A 20,393-nucleotide genomic window follows, 5' to 3' on the forward strand; every position below is an offset into this window, starting at 1 on the left:
ACGTCGTAACTTATGTTTTTTGTTTGTTTTGTCGTTGCTCTAGAAATAAAGTTGAGTTGCAAATGGAACAGTATGTAGCATTGAAGCTATTTTGCTGGTCCAATATTGTGGTACAAAATCATAAATCTACTCAGAATGCAAGTTTGGACCTTTTTTTTCACTGTAAATAAGAAGGTTTTGATTTTACGAAACTTTTTTGGGGAGCAGTGAAAAAATCGTGGGTTGTTTTCAATTTGATAAAAGTGAACTGTAGTACTATTTTTTTTTTCAAATAAAAAATGAAAAATAATACCCAACAACTTTGTTGGTTAAAATATGACTTCCTTTTTAGCGGAAGTGGTGGTGGAACGACGTCGTTTGATTTTCAAAAATGACGGGAGTTTATTAATACTAGCAAATACCTGCGAACTCTCATTACACACTTAGATATGTATTTCTCAAGTATTTGAGGCAGAAATAAAAAAAAAAGAAAAATAACACCCAACAACTTTGTTGGTTAAAATATGACTTCCTTTTTAGCAGAAGTGGTGGCGGAACGACGTCGTATGATTTTCAGAAATAACGGGAGTTTATTCATACTAGCAAATACCTTCGAACTCTCATTATACACTCAGATATGTATTACTAAAGTATATAAGGCAGAGTTGGTAATAGATTATTTTATTTAGACAGACAGGAAACTACCAAATGTTTTCTTTTTTTTTAACGCGCCGTACACACTGCGCCTGCGCACTGAGCGGAGCCTGCTGCTGTTTTCGGCATTCGGGTCCAACTCGCTTTCGCTGGAGAAGCAAGCGGCTGCTGGGAAGACGCTGCAAATGTGCGGACAGCACAGCCCAGCACAGCCCAGCACACGATGACCCCAAAACAAACTCGGTGAAACGGGATCATGCGCATTGCCATACTTGGCGCACGCGTGGCGAGACGCTCGATCGTGCGTGTCTGATCTTGACTGATGTTCTCCAGTTTTGAGATGATCTATTTTTGTGATGGCGAAGGGGCTGTTTCCACGGGCCTGGGTGAAGAAGTCATTCTATTTCCAGGTAAGAGCTGCGCGAGTTTTTTGAATGAGAACTTGAAGCGTGGGTAATATGTCACATCAGGCTGACAGCTGGCTGCAAACGTGCCTTCTTCCCTCGGGTTGAGAATACCTGAGGAATGTCGATGAAAGACTGGCCCTGTTGACTCAAAAGATTCTCTGTACACAAATCCGAGATTGATCGTGTCTAACCACATTTTATGGATGTGCAGGGACTGAGGCATGACTTTATTCAGGTTTTACAATAACAACCCAGTGAGGAGTGTATTGATGATATTTTAACATATAAAGCACAGACGGGGTGTCTTAAAAGAAATATTTCAAAGTACCATCAAACATCACGTTTAGTTAATTTTGTCCACGAGATGAGGTGAGAGTGTCGCCAGACAACATAATGTCATTGAGCATCTGACAGTTCCTGGCTGAGAAGAACCTCATCACACTGGAGAAACTTCCTACTCACCCAAAGTAGCTACGTGGAATTTTTATTGTATTATTTTTTTCCTCAAGAGGACCCCTTTTGAAGATGTGGATGACATCAAGAAGGGTGTGACGACAGAGCTGAACGCGATCCCGGAAGAATCTTTCCAGAAGTGCATGCACAAGGAATTGGAGAGTCCCAGGGGGATTTCTTGGAACCTTTCTGACACATCACTCAAAAGAGTGTTGAAAAGAGATTTGTCAAACTTTTTGCGTCCAGAGGTTCCACACGGAAGAGATTAAGGATCCCCTCATAATCCTGACGCCAACTGAACTTAACTAGCATGTGTATCTGTAAATGACACCAAAAAAAAGTTTAGTTTTGAGGGGAAAAAAGGTGAAATGTTAAGATAAATATTTTCCTTCCCCACAAAAATATGATTGCTATGAGAATAAAGTTGTACGTCAGAATCTTTGTAAGAACAAAGTCATATTTTATCTGGATGAAAAGTCAGAATCTCATGAGTATTTGTACAAGACTAAAGTTGTAATAAAATTACCATGATTATATTATTTTTAAAGGGGAAGAACAACATAACAGTTGGATTAAAAAATACATCATTCCCAAAATATTTGGCTTCTTATTCATTAAAAGACGGCTTTATTCGCAACAAAAATGGGACTATAATGTGATACCTGGACTGAAGAGTTTAATTCGTTCCTTGTTTGCCGTTCACGAAATCATCTATGATTTTTTTTTTGGGGGGGGCAGGGAATCCTTTCTTTCCTCATTCTCTAATATTTAGGGGGTTTTTTTGTGCTCAGGCCACAGCAATACATTTTATATTCGTTCCTAATTTTCTGTAATAACACACAGATGTTTAAAAAAACTATATATATATATATATATATATATATATATATATATATATATACATTTTCATGCAGGGATGTTATATTTATGTAATGCAGCTGTATACCAAAATTATGCAAACTTTAATTCACCTAACGCTACGGTATGGCCAGTAATGAGTTAATTCTGTTGGTTTTATTATCTTCTGGTGCCCGATTGTAAATAGGGTTAGACACCACATAATAATATAATGTATCGCAAAATAATTGTCAGAATCCTCAGGTACAGCTTGCCAAGCCTCAGGGGTCCAGGAGCACCAGTCTGAGAACCACTTTTTAGTCTGGAAAAGTCTCGAGAAGCACAAAATGACTCAGTTGGATGGGCGCCTGCCCCCTCCGCATTCAAAGGAACAGCCGTGCAAGAAAAGTTGCGGCCGGCCCCCCCACTTAACGGAATCTTTGATACATTCTCCCAGTCGCTAAGATGCTGTACACGGAATGTAAGAGACATATGTTATTAAATGTAGCAAAAATGTAAATCTTATAGGCGAGGGGACAGTGAAAGATGCTGGCCGGACATTTCTAAATGACCAACAGGTTGCTCGGCAACATGTGAACATGATACTGATGGGACTTGGTCTTAGCTAAAGTAAGACTGCAATGAAACGCCACGGCGATGGAATACAGCTAGTGACTAAATACAGAAGGATTTGCAATGTGGTTTTGCATATTTGTGTGAGATTTATTTGAGTACTGAAACGGTCAATGAAATAACTACAATATTACCAGTTATAAACCAAATTTTAACCAAATCGCTGTCTCGAAGCTTTTTCGCAGTGATCGTTTTCCCACCCAGATATTAATGTTACTGCAGATGCACGCACCACCCTACAATCAGTATAAATCATTTGGCACGATTGCAATGAGCCAGGAAAAAAGTTCCGTGTGCCAGTAGCTACACCCCGACGCCACACGGAGTATTGCCAGTCTAAAAAAGAGTAAAAAGAATTCAAATGAAACACTTTCTTGTTTACTGTACATTCAGTGCTGTTCCAAAGTTCAAGGGTCACTTGTAACGTCTTTATTCATGAAAAATACATTTTTTTTTCAACTACATTAACAATGCGCTTTTGTGATACAGTGTACATTGTGATATTAAAAAGTGACCCCCCCCAGCCCAAATCTATGAGGTTGTGTGGGTTAAATATTATTGGGATTTTATAACAGTTCTCTGTCAAGGTTATCGTCTTGTGTAAACATGTCAACAAGTCTTTGCGCGTATGAAACTCATTGTGCATTTTTCCGGTTAGTATTAGTAAACCTTGCAAACACCGTCTGCGTCGGATTTAATGGCAAATCTACTGGAGCCAAACTAAGGCAGCCAGACAGTACACCCGTGTGTCATTTTCTCTTCTCGTGATACCCCCCCTCCCCGTGCAGAGTCACTATTCATTCTTTACATGCTCATCTTTTCAGGCCTGATTGTGTCTAAAGTGCTTTTACTGCAATATGGGTCAAGTGGCCAAGGACGCAGTTGTAGCTTCCCTCTTTGTTTTATTTTTATTTTTTTTTACCTCAAAGTCCAAATTAGATTTCTAGTTCCTCTCAGGGACAGCAGCGCTAGCCCATGTAATAACTTTATTAGCAATGGGACTGTTTCTTTAACCAGAATCATAAAAAATAGAACCCACACCTATACTGTTACTTAGCGACTCAGGAAGGTGATCGAGGGTAATTACGTACTGAAAAAGTTTCATTCTTAATTTAAAAAAAAGCCACATAATGTGCTGAAATGAAATATATATGCAATGTAGAATCTCAACAAAAGTCCATCCAACCATTTTCTTCGCCCCTTATCCTCACAAGGGTCATGGGGGAGTGCTCGAGCCTATCCCAGGTGTCAACGGGCAGGAGGCAGGGTGCACCCTGAACTGGTTGTCAGCCAATCCCAGGGCACATTGAGACAAACAGCCACACTCACAATCACACCTAGGGGCAATTTAGAGAGTCCAATTAATGTTGCATGTTTTTGAAATGTGGGAGGAAAACCGGAGTGCCCGGAGGAAAACCACGCAGGCACGGGGAGAACATGCAAACTCCACACAGGCAGGTCCGGGATTGAACCCGGAGCCTCAGAACTGTGAGGCCAACACTTTACCAGCTGTTCCACCGTGCCGCTCAATAAAAGTCTGCAAATAATTTGTATTTACACAAACACATTTGAAATAAAGCATAAAATAAATGTACTCAACCTGTTTATTGCCTCTCCCAGTTGATGCTTATTGTTAAACGAACTACAGCAACACATGTAGACAGACAACATAATAGAGGCATATATTCATTATCCCGAGTGAAAAACAAACAATATTACTGCTTCGTCTTTTTTTGTTTGTCTGTTACATAATCAAATCCTCACATTGTGTGTTTGTATGTGTTATCCAAGATGCACACACTAGAATGAGCAGGAAAATCCCCAGTGAATCATCATGATGCACAAACTGTTTGTTTGTTTTAATTTAAACATGTTATAGTTGTTGTATGTATAATACTTTAGCATGCTAATTTTACAATTAAAAAAATGTGGTGTTTTTTTGAGCCACTGCAATAAATGAATGCATTTCCATTCGTTTCAGTTGGGGTGGAAACAAGATGAAAGTATTCAGTGTTACGAATGTTGTTCTGGAACAAACTAGTTTTGTGATTCAATGCTTCACTGTGTTTTGAAGGATTTTATTTTGTTTCTTTAATAAAGAGCAATAAAGAAGAAGCAAAAATTTTGCTGGTTTGCTTCATGTTCAATCATTTCCAGTTTAATCTGCTGCATTCAGTTGTATTCTTTGAATGTAATTATTCAAGAAAACGTTTTATGATGACAAAAATGAGTACTTTGTGTACATATTTTCAGTGGTCGGATGTAGTACAAATAGTTTCTGTCCTTAAATAGAGCTGTGAAGTATCTGTACTTTTTCTGAGTATTTATTTTTCTGATGACATTTTATTTTACTCCCCACATTTGAAAACACCTGTCTGTACTTTCTAGTTCTTTGCATTTTTTTTTCCAACCCCCCGCGGATGACGACACTGATGTGGCCTAATACTGAATACTGTGTACTTGTACGACCCAATGTTCTCCCGTGTGTCTTTTGCAGGCCCGGATCTCCTTTGTGAGGGTGAAGTACTTGTTCCTCACCTGGCTGACGGTGCTGGTGGGGAGCTGGGTACTCTACGTGCAATACTCGGCCTACACAGAGCTGTGCAGAGGACACCAGTGCAAAAACGCCATTGTGGGTTGAGTAATCAATTGGCTTGTTTAGCCGGAACACATTGTGGCTCTCGCATTGATTTTCTGTTCCTATTTATTTATTTTCTTTAAATGCGCGCGCCGCGACGCTGCGATAGATTGAGAGATCAGTGTTTTTATACAACATGTTGGGCGGTTATCTAGGTCATTGTTCTTTTATTGGCTTTTCGCAGCGCGGTTTTAAATGTTAGTTATCATTAGAGCTGCCCTGTGTGTATCGATTGGTAATTGCAGTTTTACTCATTTGATGTGGTCAAGGGTGACAAGTTAAACATGCTCCAAACTGACCTAGGGTTAGGGTTATGATTAGCATGTGTACCTTTGAATGTCATAAGACACCCCGCCCTTCCCCAAAATATGATATTTTGTGTGTGTGTGTGTGTGTGTGTTGTGTGTGTGTGTGTGTGTGTTGTGTGTGTGTGTGGCGCGTCCAAGGGGTTAGAATAATACCAATGTCCTTTTTTTCCACTAAATAATTTTGTAATCTTGACAAGAAGAAAAATGTAACTTTGGGTGATTAAAAATGTACTGTTGTGATATTAAAGAGGTATTATGAATACATTTATAACATATGATGAGGTTTAACAATGAGACATACTCAAAGCCTATTTCAGCAATTCAATTTGAGAACTTAATTATTGTCATATACATTTTTTACTTGGGAAATATTGCCAGAATACTACATTTGCTACTGTTACAACAATTCTAACTAGCCTTGCGTTTGATTAGAAAAGTTAACTGTTTTCTAGAAAAGTTGTAATGTTACAATAATATTTATATATATATTTTTGAGAGCACAGTTGTAATGTTATAAGAACAAAGTCTAATTTTTTCCACCAAAATTATAATAATCTTACAAGAAGAAAAGCTACATAAAAAAGTATCTAGAGGATAAAAAGTAATTTCTATAAAATAAAGTCAGATTGTTATAATATTAGAATAAAGTTTTACAGCCAAATAAAGTCACATTTTAGTTTGTAGTGAGTGAGTATGTTTTGAAAATTACAAAAAATAAAAATCACTATTTAGTAAAGGAATTGTGGAAAATATGCCTATATTATTTTTCCACTGTAGGACTTTACGTGGTACCATGATTGTGTCATATTTCTTTTTCAAGTGAAAAAAGAAATTTTAAAGAAATGAAGATTTACACATTTAGCTGGGATAAAAATTCCAAATCTAATGAGATCTGCGATTGGCTGCTGAGCAGTTGAGGGTCTCATTTAGAGTTTTCGTTTTAATTTACCTTGGTTTTTGGGGTGGATGTGGGACGACACTGGAGTACCCAGAGAAAACCCACGCAGGCACAGGGAGAACATGCAAACTCCACACAGGTGGGGGCGGATTCGAACCAGGATCCTCAGAACTGTGAGGCGGATGTGCAAAGCAGGCTCACACAATTCCGGCAATCGTTTATTTTTTCTTGGGGGGGATTACTTTGCTTGTACCTTAGGCCGGCTCTGTTTCTGACTGCTGTTGGTAAATAATGTTCGCTCTTTGCCTGAATAGTGTGACAAATATCGGAGCGGAATCATTGACGGCTCGGCCTGCAGCAGCCTGTGTGATAAAGACACGTTCTACATAAGCAGATGTTTGTCAACACTCCCAAACAATCAGGTAGGAAATGTCCCATTTCTCTTGGTTGCACTGCTTCTAATATGTGCATGTGGATGTTACATTATTACTATTATTATTACAATACATTGTACTTTTTTGTCTAGTCAGATTTCATGCCAATATCTGTCAAATTTGGCCCTGACCTCCAGAATCAGTACTTCCACTATATAACTATGTATTAGCAATTGGACTTTTTTTTTCAACCTCGATGTGTCAAACGTATGGCCGAGGGGCCAGAAGGGGCCCTAATTTGATTTCATAATTTGCAACAAGATAATAAATCATAAATGTGGATATTTTCCATATAAGGAAATTGTAATTATGTGCACCCACAAAATAGTCAAAAAAAAAAGGTCTTTGTCTATAGTGTATTAAGGCTACCGATTCACTTATGATCAAAGCGCGCTGAATGTGGCCCGCAAAACAAAATAATTTAGATTACAAATTTGCATCATACAATAACATCAGGATTTTTTTCATCCTCAAATTGGTCTGACCAAAATTGTTCGATAAGCAAAGCATGTCTGCAGCAATCCGCACACAATACATTTATCAGTATTTTGGTGACTATGAAGTATTTTCTTTAAATATTCATATTTATACTGAACAGCTTCACTTATTTATTTTTTTTTTTATTCTATTGATTATTTCAATCACTGTGATATGATATTGGTGGCATTTCGAGGCGGATGAAGTCCCCACTGAAGCGTCCCCCACCCCGTTCACGATTGAAAAACCTGCATGCGGGTCTTTCACCAGGTGTACACGGGGAGCTGGGGCGACCACGAGGGGATCGTTCGCTGCCATTTGGGGAAAGTCACGCACTACGAGGTGGACGCCGAGCCGGAGCATCGGAAGGAGATCCCTCTGTTCGATACCCCCACCAGAGGCACATCAGTGGAGAAATTCCGAGAGATGGTCTTAAATCACCTTAAGGTAAAAAAAAAAAAAATAATATATATATTTATATATTATGATGACATATAGATTAAAAAAAATTAAAATCCCAAAAGAAACTATGTGATTCATCCTAGTCAATTGGGAGATGGTACATCATAAGCCTGCGTGTCCACGTTTTGTGACGTTTTTGTTTGGTAGTGTGCTGTGGGATTTTTTTTTCAGTAAAGGTTGGGAAACACTCAGATAATAAAAAAGTACAATACTTAGAGTAAATATATTGAAGAAAAGTATTGTTGTAATGGCAGATTTTGAGAGTTTTTTTCAGGGGTTGGGGTTCCATTTGGAGATACTGTACGTAGTTAGTTGGACATGCAACAATTTGGTGTCTTTATTATTAATATAACTTACATAAAACGCATTAAATAAAAATAAAATCAAACCCTGACTTGGAGTGATCTGTACTGAATTTTGTATATATGTTTTGTTGTAACTAAAACAAGTGGGAAAATACCTTGTGCTTAGAGATACTCAGTTTAATATAGAGTGCAGGGTATACTATGTGTTCTAGTGTATATTATGCATTCTTTTGTTTTGGGTAAATTTAAAAAAAATATTGTAAAAATGATATACTTGTAACAAATATTTTTCATTAATAGCTCTTATAGCCTTGGGGTCATTTCCAGATAAAAGATATTTAATTTAACATGTTCAACCTATAACGGTAAACATGATCTTAATGTGGGTGACGTAGTAATAATAATAATAATTTATCTCACATGGTGCCTTGTGCGTGCGATCCCTTATAGTCCAAACTCGGAGATCAGAGCAACCTTGGCGGTCTGGCAAGCGTGATCCTCTCTGTGGCGGACGGCAACAAAGACGGAAAAGTGTCCCTGGCGGAAGCCCGCTCCACGTGGGCCCTCCTGCAGATCGATGAGGTAAAATGACAGCCGCCATTGTTGTTCCCATTGAGGCGTAGAACAGTGGCCGCAAGTAACAAAGTGCAAAGACTTGTACTGTCCTTAAAGTTCTACTGACATGCCTATATACATTTTAAAATAGATAGCTATGAAAATTACATATATTATTCACTTTAATGTCTATACGGAAAAAAAAAAATGAGCGGAGAACGTGTCATTCATGCGCAAAGTTGCGGAAGTCTCACTCGACATGCCAGTGGCGGCCATATTGCCTGCAACGTCATTTACAGATGTCAAACTGGAACAGTCGCCATTGAAAACACGCAGTGGCACCTGCTATGGGAAAGGAACAACAGAGATATTCGGATTTTTCCAACACCCCTTCTGACATGAAAGCTATTTTCAAAGTGGAGAACATCTCACAATCAAGTGAAGTGACCAGGACAATATTACCATATCGTTTCAAGCCATATTTAGATGATATGTGGATCAGTTCTAACTAACAACAGACTCCCTGACACTGTGTAGCGTAGTGTGTAGCGGCGATGAACAATCCCACCGCCAATGTATGAACAACGCCGACGCCATCGGCGTTGTTCATCGCCACCGCAGTCATCCTCCCACCTCCAACTATTCTTTTTTTTAGTAGCTCTATACACACCTACGTGTCATGTGGAACCCACGAAGCTCTCGGCCTTTGCACATGTGCAATCCATTTTTCACGATGAACCGGGTCTTTTGGAATTGTGTGAAGAGTGAATCCATGCTCCCGAGTGTTCGAGCAATATCCAGCAATACGACGGGACGGCATTTTAGGTAACACGCAGGAAAAAACTGCTACTTTTCCGATGGTAAAACTAGTATAAACACACGGACCCGCCAGTGTGGGAGTCTGGAAAAAACGTCACTTCCTGCTTCTCCTCCAAAACGAATGCCTCAAGAGGATTTTCATGGTTGGAGATACAAAAATCCATATACGACAACATCATGACGTGTGGTGAAAAAACGGAGGGGCCCATTCCGGCTGCCTTTTTTACATTAAAAACATACTAAAAATCATGCTTTACGTGTCGATGGCCCTTTAGGTAACCTAACTCAGTTCGGATGAACGTCAGTTGTCAGTGGATTTTCGCTATTCCAGGTTGGTCCTGATCCCTATTTTCTCTCTCAGGTTCTTCTGGGCCTGCTGCTTCAGGAACGCGGTCACACCCCTCGCCTCCTCGGTTACTGCGGCGACCTCTACATGATCGAAAGGGTCCCCCACGGGCCCCTGTATGGTGTGTCTGTACCTTGGCCGCTGGTCTCCTGGGTCCCCGGCGGCTTACAGCGGACCATGGACCAGTGGTTCGCCCCCTCGTGGCCCCGCAAAGCCAAGATCTCCATGGGCCTCCTGGAGCTGGTGGAGGACATCTTCCACGGCACGTACGGCAGCTTCCTCATCTGCGACCTGGCGGCGGCCCACTTCGGCTACACGGACGGCCACGAGCTGCGCCTCACCGACGCCCGAGCAGTGGTCCCGGAAAGCCAGTTCCGGCGGGGCATGCGAGCGCTGCGCTGCCAGACGGACGCCGACTGCGTGTACGGGGCGGACTGTCGGACGTCGTGCGATACGGTAAAGAAACGCTGCAGGGAGGGGCCCGTTCGGCCCAATTTGGCCAAAGCGTGCAGTACGCTGAAGGACTACCTCCTGCACGGGGCGCCGTCCACCCTGCGGGAGGAGCTGGAGAGGCATTTGTACGCCTGCATGGCCCTCAAGGGCGACGCTGGGCAGCTGAACATGGAGCACTCGCTGCTCCTCAACAACTTGAAGGCGCTGCTGTGGAGGCAGATCTCACACACGAAGGACTCGTGACCGGCAAGGAAGGGAAGGAAGGAAGGAAGCGCTAACCATGCTGTAAAATAAGATGTGAAGAAAAGCACATTTCGTGAAGTTAGGGGTATTGGGCTTTCGAGTTTAGCTTCAGGCCGGACCTTCAAATTTTAAATGAACTGAAGAGGAAAATTTGAAGAAGAAAAAAAAATAATAAGAATGGGCAATATGACTAACTTATTTTTAGGTTGTTTTTTTTGCAATTGTATAGTTCAACATATTTGAATAATCTTTTCTTCCCTAATTCGTCTCACAACTTGCTATTGTCAAAACAGAAAAATATTAAAGGTGATTAAACTTGGGGTGGGCAATATGACTTTTTAATTACAAAAAAAAATCAAATTATTCGATTAATCGTGTTTGGGCCTAATTTCTTTCAGTCGTTTTTGCACAATTCGCTGTTGAGAAAAAATTCATAGCACGGAGGGCTGGGCGATGGAGCCACCCGCCCCGCTAGCATTCTTTTGTAATCAAATTACTCTTTAATCGATTAATTGTTTCAGCCCTAATTAGTTTCAAAACTTTTCGTATAACTTGCTATTCTTGAAAAACAACCCGACGGTCAAGATTCTCAACAGGAGTTGGAGCTCTCTCACTTCTGTCCCTTTCTGTGACCCTTCCAATTTCTCCGTTTTAACCTTTTGAAGATCCTGTCGAAAGTCTCGACGTTGCAAGAGGAAAGTGGCCACTGAGATTGAGCTAACAAATTGGCATAAACAGAGATAGAGACTGGAGGAGTCACAGAGAGGAATACATCCTTGCAAATACATTATTCCTCTTAAAAGAGAAGCAAGTAGTGCAAAAGCTATTGAACAGTTCGACATCAAGGCTCCAAGTTCACCTGAAAAGCTTTTCGTGCATTTCGGTTCATTTTGAACTTACAACCTCACAAAGCCCAATATCCCAAAAGACATTATGGACATTTGTATACAAAGATCATTCATACGGTATATATATATTTTTGACTTCCTGTAGGTGCGTCCCAATTCTTTTGGCCATATAGTGTATTTTCAGGGGATGGAAATGACTTCTGTCTGATGAATATTTCGAGAACATAAGACTCTTAAAGCTGGGTAATCTTGTTTTGGGAAACTTGAGCTGGGACACTCGAAGACTATACAATTCTTCTGTTTTTATTGATTTTTTTTTTTTGGGGGGGTGGGTTAACAATATTAGTGTGGGTTTATGTAGTAAGAAATATGTAAGGTCCCCATTTATTGCGATGACTTTTGCATGCTTATTTTTTTATGAAAACATATTCATTCGAGATACTAATTCTAACCCGGTAAAGCACTAGTTATGAAGGTTCCACTTTTTTCTCCTACATTGTCAAAACTTTAGTAACACTGGTTCAGAAAAGGTTTTGTTTCGCATTAGACTCTGATTCGGTGGTCAGTGGCTCATTTTGGGGCGTTGCTTCAACCACTGAGCTGAAGAAGCTCAATCCTGAGCGACACTAGAAGTAAATCTGCAAAGGTTGAATTAAGGGAACTGGACTGTTCTAGTTTGTTGACCCTTTCATCCAAAAGGCTTCTTCAAATCTAAGTTCGCGGTGTGTGTCTCTTATGGGTGGTCAATAATCGTGTTTGGCCAGTAAAGTGAAATTCTCACTGCACTGCACTGTGGAAATGACAAAAATGAGTTTGCTTCTTGGGATTTTGTCCTTAGCGTGAATTAGCTTTAGTCTGAAGATGTTCGTAAGGTTTGAGATTTGTAGAAAATGCGTTTCATTGATGAATCAGATGAAGAAGCCTTTTGGCACATAGTGTTCAAAATGATGGCAGTGCAATGTGACTAACCAGATAAATCCACATTCGTTTTTTGTTTTGTTTTTTATCGCTACATCAAACAAGGTGCACGACATTCTCAGAAAACCAACAAGACCCAACATTCATCATATACATACTCTTGATAAGGCTGTGCAATTTGTAAAAAAAAAAAAAAAAAAAGTCTGCCGTTGACTTGACAAACTCAAAACTTTTTTGTTTCTAGAATTTACCGATCCTTTGAATCACTTTTGAATCACTAAAGTATCATCTGCGTGGCATGGAATCAAGCAACTTGTGTCACCTTTCACTGTTATCCCACTCCAAGATTTCTTAACGATATTTCATGATTCATTTACATCTCTCGGTTTTGATTCAGAAACAGCATTTTTGATGTCACCCCCACACGTTCTTGATTGGATTTAGGTCAGGGGATTGGGCTCACCACTCCATGACATTAACTTTGTCGGTTTGGAACTGAGACTTTGCATTTTTACGAATGTGTTTGAGGTCATTGTCTTGTTGGAACACCCGATTCATTGGCATGTCCTCTTCAGGATACGACAACATGACCTCTTCAAGTATTTCGACATATGCAAACCGATCCATGATCGCTGGTTTGCGATAACCATGCCCACATCATGATGCTTGCACCACCACGCTTCACTTCCTTCACAGTGTACTGCAGCTGTCACAGTACTTCCAGGTGACTCCAGACTGCCTTTGGTCATTGGCTGAGCCCTTGGCATTCCGCGATCCATTTTGACTGTTGTCTTCCGTTTTCTGCCGCGCGTCTCTGGTTTTGCTCTTCATTTTAAGGGATTAGCGATCATTTTAGCTGAACAGCCCATCATTTTTTTTCCACCTCTCCAATCAAACATTCAAAGTACGCTGTTCTCCCAAACAATGAGCAAGGAGAATTTAACATGGCCTCATTCTTAAATAGGGGCCACCTGAGTCACAGCTGATTTTCACAAAATTGATGACCTCACTGATTGAATAACATATTTTTTGTAAACACACCCCTTTCAGCAAATTGCCCTTAAGAGTGTGGATGTCATGAATGTTGGATCTTGTTGGTTTTCTGAGAATTTACTGGGAACTTGTTTGTAGCTGAAAATGCGGATTAATCTGGTTAGTCACATTGGACTGCTTTTATTTTGAACACACCTGTGTGAAACATATTCAACAATTCCAGTTGCAACCTTTGCAGATGACCATAACCCGAATGACTGAGAATCTACAAATGTATGATACTCAAAAGGCTTATCCTTGGCCGTGATGTGTGTGAAGTGTTTGTATTTCACATCATTTTGAATACTAATGATCAATCACAGAGCTGTATAGTCATTTGTGAATGTTAACCACTATTTTTCCACTAGAAGAACATTATTTTACTGCCTGTTTTGGGTTTCCCTTATCACAGTGCCATAAGCAACATGCTTGAGGTCTTATGAATGTCATGTGTGAAGATCTTTTTTTCCACAATCTCGTCGTTGCACTCAAATGCTGTATAAAAAATGCACAAAGTCTACTCGAGCCACAGCTGACAGGAAGTAACTTTCTTATGTTGTGTAATGTGTCAGGACCTACAGAAAAAGCTGAAGCGGTGCTCAAAGCTGCTGTATGGACTAAGTGGTTTTCATAGAAAAATACATGCATGACTTTGCACAACTGAGAATAAAGTACACTATTTTGCTGTCTTTTACCACGTGCCTTCTTTCATTTTGAAAGATTAAGCGGGAAAATTATACATGTGCAACTTGCCAAAAAACATTTGTAGGGCTTTAGGGAGAAATCTCCCAATGACCCTAGAATGTAACCTTTCAAGGTGAACTTGACTTTTTGAAACAGTGTTCAACATTTCAGGAACTTTTGCACTTGCCATTCTCCAACAAGGAGCTGAATGGCAAAAATTACTGCAGTTGTTCAAGCCCCAACATTTTTTTTTTTAAAACACCTAAATCCTTGTCACTTGTTTTTGCGTATTTCCTGATAGTCTTGATCCAGTATCTCTAAAATGTATTTGGGAGAAACTAGTGTGTCCAAAATATTTTGGGGAAAAAATGAAACATGGATTCTGATAGATCAGGGCCAACTATCCATCCATTTTCTTCGCCGCTTGTCCTCACAAGGGTCGCAGGGAGTGCTGGAGCCTATCCCAGCTGTCAACAGGCAGGAGGCGGGGTAACCCCGGAACTGGTTGCCAACCAATCACAGGGCACAAACAACCACACTCACAATCACACCTATGGGCAATTTAGAGTGTCCAATCAACGTTGCATTGTTTTGGGATGTGGGAGGAAACCGGAGTTCCCGGAGAAAACCCACGCAGGCACAGGTAGAACATGAAAATCCACACAGACGAGTCCGGGATTGAATCCAGGACCTCGGAACTGTGAGGCCAACGCTTCACCAACTGCTCCACCATCCTGTCGTGCCAAATAACTATGCAAAAAAAAAAAAAAAAAAAAAAATCATTTAAATATGTCATTAAAATAAATAAATAAACTTAGTGCTGTAAAATATATATATATATATATATATATATATATATATATATATATATATATATATATATATCAGTAAAACTAGTCCTTATGTTTTAAAAGTGCTTGGAAAGAAATTGACCTCTTATTTTACTAATCCTTGAACCAGGACATTTGTTTATTGCAATGAATCTTGCCATTTAAGTTGCGCAAAAAGTACTAAAATACTGTACTGTACTGTACTGGACTATAGTTTAGGGGTCAAATGAGGTTAAATTGTAAATGTTATAGAGAATTTTTCGCCTGAAATCCAAACATCCATTTTCGTGACAAGTGTGTCTCAGTACAAAATGTGAAAAATTAAATCAAGTATGTCAGTCCCTGCCATTAACAACTCATCCATCATAACTCCACAAAGGACCAAAATCAATGGGGAAAAAATGAATTTGACTGTAATAAATTTATTTGTTTGTGCTGCGCGGCGAGGCGCCATAGCGGAGCCGCTAACCCCCGCCGGCCTCTCGCTCTTGCGCTCGTAAGAAGCTGGCCTTTTTCTGGGCGACACGGTCCTTCCTTTGTGCCAGGGAGAGCTTGGCGCGGTTCCATCTGCCCAGGGAGGAGCAAAGAGTGGTACCATTAACATTCAGGACAGTTGGCGGAGAGGTCAGCAGGAAAAAAATTAAAAAAAATAATACAAAACACGAATTGTATAAGTAACATTGCTCCATTGTCACATTGAAAATTTTTACAAGACATGCAGATTTATTTGATTGGAACAATTGGATATGAAACAGAACCCACCGCTTCTTTATTTGGACCTCTTTTTTGGGTTTCTTTTCGTGAACAGGGTTTGCTCTGATGGCGGCGTGTGCTTTTTTGTACATTTCCTCTACCTGAAAAGTACAAAATGCCACATTCATTTCTATCATGACCACATTTACTGTGCGATGAAACCACAGTACAGCTTTGTGCTTTTTTCAAGAGAACCACAATTTGCTTATGGGGGAAAAAAATAATGATTACCCTGAAGTGTAAATTCTGCCACTTGTGTGAAGGCTGCTTGGTTAGGAAAATTTGAAGTGCACAAATGATGACAACCATTTTCAAACACCAAAAGAACAAAACAATCAGAAATGGAAAATAAATGTGCACTAAGTCAAAATTGTCTTTAAAAAAATGTAACATTTCAACTTTGTGATTTATGTATTATTACCTATTTGTGGTTTGAGTGGGCAGCGCTCAAGTACGAAAAGTGTGACATTGGACGTACCGTGTCAGGTGTGACTCCGTTCTTGATGAAGCGCGAAAACTGCTTCTTGTAGGCCTCCTCGTCCTCCCCCATCAAGTACGACATGTAGTCGGCCACATTCATACCCATGATGTGCTTCCGATGTACCTCGGCGTTAAACTCTTTGCTCTCCGTGTCGTATCCTGGGAAACGTTTCAGGCTGAAAACAACAGGGAGACGAGACCTCTCCAGCTCATTCAGTCAGTCAATATATGAAATGAATAGATCAGCAATACCGAACCATTGTACCTTTTGAGATGAATGAATAAAAAAAAAGTTTGTAGTTTAAAACAAGAAAAAAAAAAAATCTGTTACACTAACTTATATTGACAGGCAAAAATGCTTTTTCACTCAGTTGTGCAATTTAGCTGCTTATCCACATATTGGCATTCATATAACCAAATAAACAGCCCAAAAATTTCTGAGTAAATAGATTTCAGTATAGAGTAAACATACGCACGTCAGCGTTTGCATAATTGAGTTTATTTTTTAATCTATCCTGTTATTCATTTCTGCTCATGCCAAAGTTATTAAAGTTTTACTTTGGCAACATGATGGAATTCAGGTTATTGTTGTGCTTAATATAATGATAAGGTTTATGATTTATTCTGCGAGTATGTTAGCATATACGGTTATTTCCGGCCAATAAACCGCGACTTTTTTCACACGCTTTCAACACTGCGGCTTATGCAGTGATGCAGCAATAATAATTGTCTTGTTTTTCTAACGGCCGCAAGGGGGCTCTCGAGGTAAGAGTGACATTGGTGGAATATATGTGCCAAGGAACTGACTTTTACCGACATGTTTTTTTTTTTTTTAAAAACCTGTTAGCGCTGCGCTAGCCTGTTGCTGCTGTATTACTGCCGCGTCTCAGTGATTTTTACCAGCTTTTTTTTTTTTTAAACTGGCCCTGTTAGTGTTGGACTAGCATTAGCACCGCACGTTGCTGCCGCATCTCAGTGAATTAGGTAAGTTTTTTTTTTTTTAAACCGGTCCTGTCAGTCCTGTCCTACTGTGATGCTACCGAGTAGCTGCCGCGGCAGTTTTTTTTTTTTTTAACCTGTGTGTTTTTTTTTTTTTTTTTCGAACTAGCCCTGTTCGTGCTACCGTGTTGTTGCTACGTTAAGCTAAGCTAAGGCATTAAAACTTTGAAAACTCTGTACCGTCTTTCTTTGTAAATATCTCGTGTTTCAATGTGGGTTTCAATGTGGGCACTTGCAGCTTTTACACAGGTGCGGCTTATGTATGTACCAAATGGTATTTCCTTTCCAAATGTACTGGGTGAGACTTATAATCAGGTGCCCTCTGTAGGCCAGAAATCAGGGCAGTATTAATCAGCTACTGACCAAATCCAGTCATTATTTTAACATGGGTTAATTTCTGATTCTGTGTGTGAGGGAGGGGGCAATAAATTTTGAATTTTTGCTATTCGCAGCAGGGCTCAATCTCTATCCTCACTGTACAAACTTAGCAACATTTTTGTTTGGTGGTGTTACAGCGATCTGATTGGCCTGATCAGTATCGGCCGATAATCAGTATTTTATTCTGATCGTCTTCAAAGTCACGATTCGCCAATGACGTCATTGATCGGCTCACAAAAGACATTTACTCCGCTTCGCTAGCATGTACAATTCTTTGAATCCAAAAGCTAGTTTATTTTTAACCTTGTTGTGTTTCTTTTGACATACTGTAAATATGGGACCACCAATAGTTATTTTAAAATAAATTTTGGCTGCGTGGGCGGTTGGTTGTATTGCTTCTCTCAGTCCCGTCTTGAAAGGAAAGTACACATCAGCCAATACAAACGAAGCAAGAACCATGTTTTGCTCAGCACACTTGGGCTCATCATCAAGAAGCAGACAACCACCACACACAAATTGGACCGATTGCTCACAGCAAGATTAACCACCTAAAGAGTCTCAAGTGTAAAGATATCCAAAAATCATCATCAACTGACCTGTGAGGAATGGCCAGCCCCCCATCGACCGCCCCCTTCAGCGCCCCGAACACTTTGTTCCCAGTGGTGGTTCTGGCGAGGCCCGCGTCCAGGTAGCAGGTGAAGGCGCCAGGCTGACCGTCCACACTCTCCACGTTGAACTCGTCTCCCGTCACCTCCACCTGACCCTCGTACACCTGATCCATGCCGAACTTGTGCAACAGCTAAGACAGAAAAGTCCTTAGAGCGGTGTTTCTCAAACAGGGGTCCAAAACATTTGTAATAATTTAAGCCATATTAATTTATTTCAACAGTTGTGAAATAAGTTTGAAATGACGCACTTGCACCAAGTTAACATGCATGTATGCTCACAAGTACTTCAGTTCTTACCCGGCGTGCCAGCAGCAGTCCGGTACAGTAGGCCGCAGCATAGTTAGAGAGACCTACGGTGATTCCATATTTAGGCAGCTCATGGGAGTAAGCCGCACACACAATGTGGTCTCCTTCTATCTTTGCATAGGCAATCTGTCAAGAGACATAACACGATACCTTTAAATGTGCCATCAGAGTACAAAAGACGTATTCAGGCTTCCCGCAGCTGACCTGGCAGCAGATGTCCCTGTTAGACAAGCGGACGATCAGTCGGTACTTAGGTGTGTTGTACTTATTCTTGTCCTGTATCACCAGCCGTTTGCGGGCAAAATAGTCCGTTTTCCCCTCTGGAACACAAAACATAACAATTAAATGGTTACTCTGGACACAAAACAAATAGATTAGGAATGTGTATGATCGAGATGGGTAATTGGTGAACTGCCAAGATACAGTAACTATGCATCTTTTCCAGAGCCAAAAGCACACAAAATGTTTCCTATCATTTAGAGAAAACCCACGTTATAGAGAGTGATCAGTAGTTAACCTAAGTAACTGATACCCACACCACAAAAAATATTTGGCTCTATTAAGGTTAAATCGTAAATTTATCACAAGCTAAATTAATAAAGTCATTTTACAATATTATCCTTAAAAAAAAGTCAAAGTGACAACCCAGGCTGAACGTAGCTCTTCCCTTTGGCTCAATAATGATTAGGAAACATTATAATATATATAATGAAAACTGGAATTGTTGTGATTGCGTACATAGTGAACATTTTATTTTTGGTGAGTGGCTTTTTGTTCTGTGCATGCTATTACAACTCTAAAGTTGATCAAATGTGTCTTCATCAATTGATAAAATAGCAAGTTGCTTGTTTGTTTTGCTTCTCTCAGTCCCGTCTTGAACAGTAAACATCAGCCGATGCAAAACGAAGGACAAACTACGTTTTGCTCAGTGTGTTTGGGGATCATCATCGAGAAGCAGAAAACTGGACTGCTCACTTATCAGGAATTTAAAAAAAAAAAAACAAACTGCAAAATAACTGCTTTGAAAACTGACTTTCTAATGAAAAGTGCCTTACGTAGTTATGGTAGTTAACGATATACAAACTAAACGTAAAATCAGTAGGGTTACACAAACTTTTGCAACCTCTTACGATGTTAAAGTGTTATTATACCTCTCCTTCGCCTATATTTCACTTGATATCTCTTGAAGTAAGCCTTGTTCTTCACCACTTTGACGAAACCCTTAAAGGAAACGAATTGTCACACACAAAATTACATGATTCAAAAACAACAAATATTTTCTTCAGACTTTAGGCCATCTTGAGTTTCGTCGGACAATAAAAGCGCCACGCTGTAACTCAGCAACCGGCTTTATCATCTGACGCCATCCTACCTTCAAACTGCAGCAAACACTCATCACTCATTTACAATCCACATTTTTACATACACATGGGAAGAAAGCGTTGAAAATCATGAAGGTTTACTCACCATTTTAATGGGTTTATTTCACGGTTCCCTCTGATTCGATTAAACTACCTTGGCCCTGATTGCAAGCGGAAGTTAGGCAGGTGCTTACAACACCCACAGCGCCATCCGCCGCATTGGAGGCAAAGTTAC

General features: G+C 40.1%; 2 protein-coding genes across 3 annotated transcripts; one reads left to right on the plus strand and one right to left on the minus strand.

Moving 5' to 3' along the window:
* Positions 1–608: 608 nt before the first annotated feature.
* On the plus strand, positions 609–14,393 carry dipk1aa (divergent protein kinase domain 1Aa). Its single transcript, XM_061839557.1, has 6 exons — positions 609–1,043; positions 5,461–5,595; positions 7,122–7,229; positions 7,989–8,165; positions 8,936–9,067; positions 10,221–14,393. The coding sequence occupies exons 1-6, from the start codon at positions 990–992 to the stop codon at positions 10,899–10,901; spliced, it is 1,287 nt and encodes a 428-aa protein (XP_061695541.1). The 5' UTR covers positions 609–989; the 3' UTR covers positions 10,902–14,393.
* Positions 14,394–15,615: 1,222 nt separating this feature from the next.
* rpl5a (ribosomal protein L5a) lies at positions 15,616–20,393 on the minus strand. 2 transcript variants are annotated; one of them, XM_061840111.1, is made up of 8 exons: positions 20,265–20,393; positions 19,949–20,018; positions 19,002–19,117; positions 18,789–18,923; positions 18,420–18,622; positions 16,445–16,622; positions 15,976–16,067; positions 15,616–15,780 (listed from the first exon to the last, which is right to left on the minus strand). In XM_061840111.1, exons 1-8 carry the CDS (start codon positions 20,265–20,267, stop codon positions 15,678–15,680), a joined length of 900 nt encoding a protein of 299 aa, XP_061696095.1. In that variant the 5' UTR covers positions 20,268–20,393; the 3' UTR covers positions 15,616–15,677. The 2 variants fall into 2 exon arrangements, with proteins under 2 accessions (XP_061696095.1, XP_061696094.1); XM_061840110.1 differs by lacking the exon at positions 20,265–20,393 and adding an exon at positions 20,170–20,248.

This window comes from Syngnathoides biaculeatus, chromosome 13 (genome assembly GCF_019802595.1).
Source record: "Syngnathoides biaculeatus isolate LvHL_M chromosome 13, ASM1980259v1, whole genome shotgun sequence".
Classification (NCBI taxonomy): domain Eukaryota; kingdom Metazoa; phylum Chordata; class Actinopteri; order Syngnathiformes; family Syngnathidae; genus Syngnathoides; species Syngnathoides biaculeatus.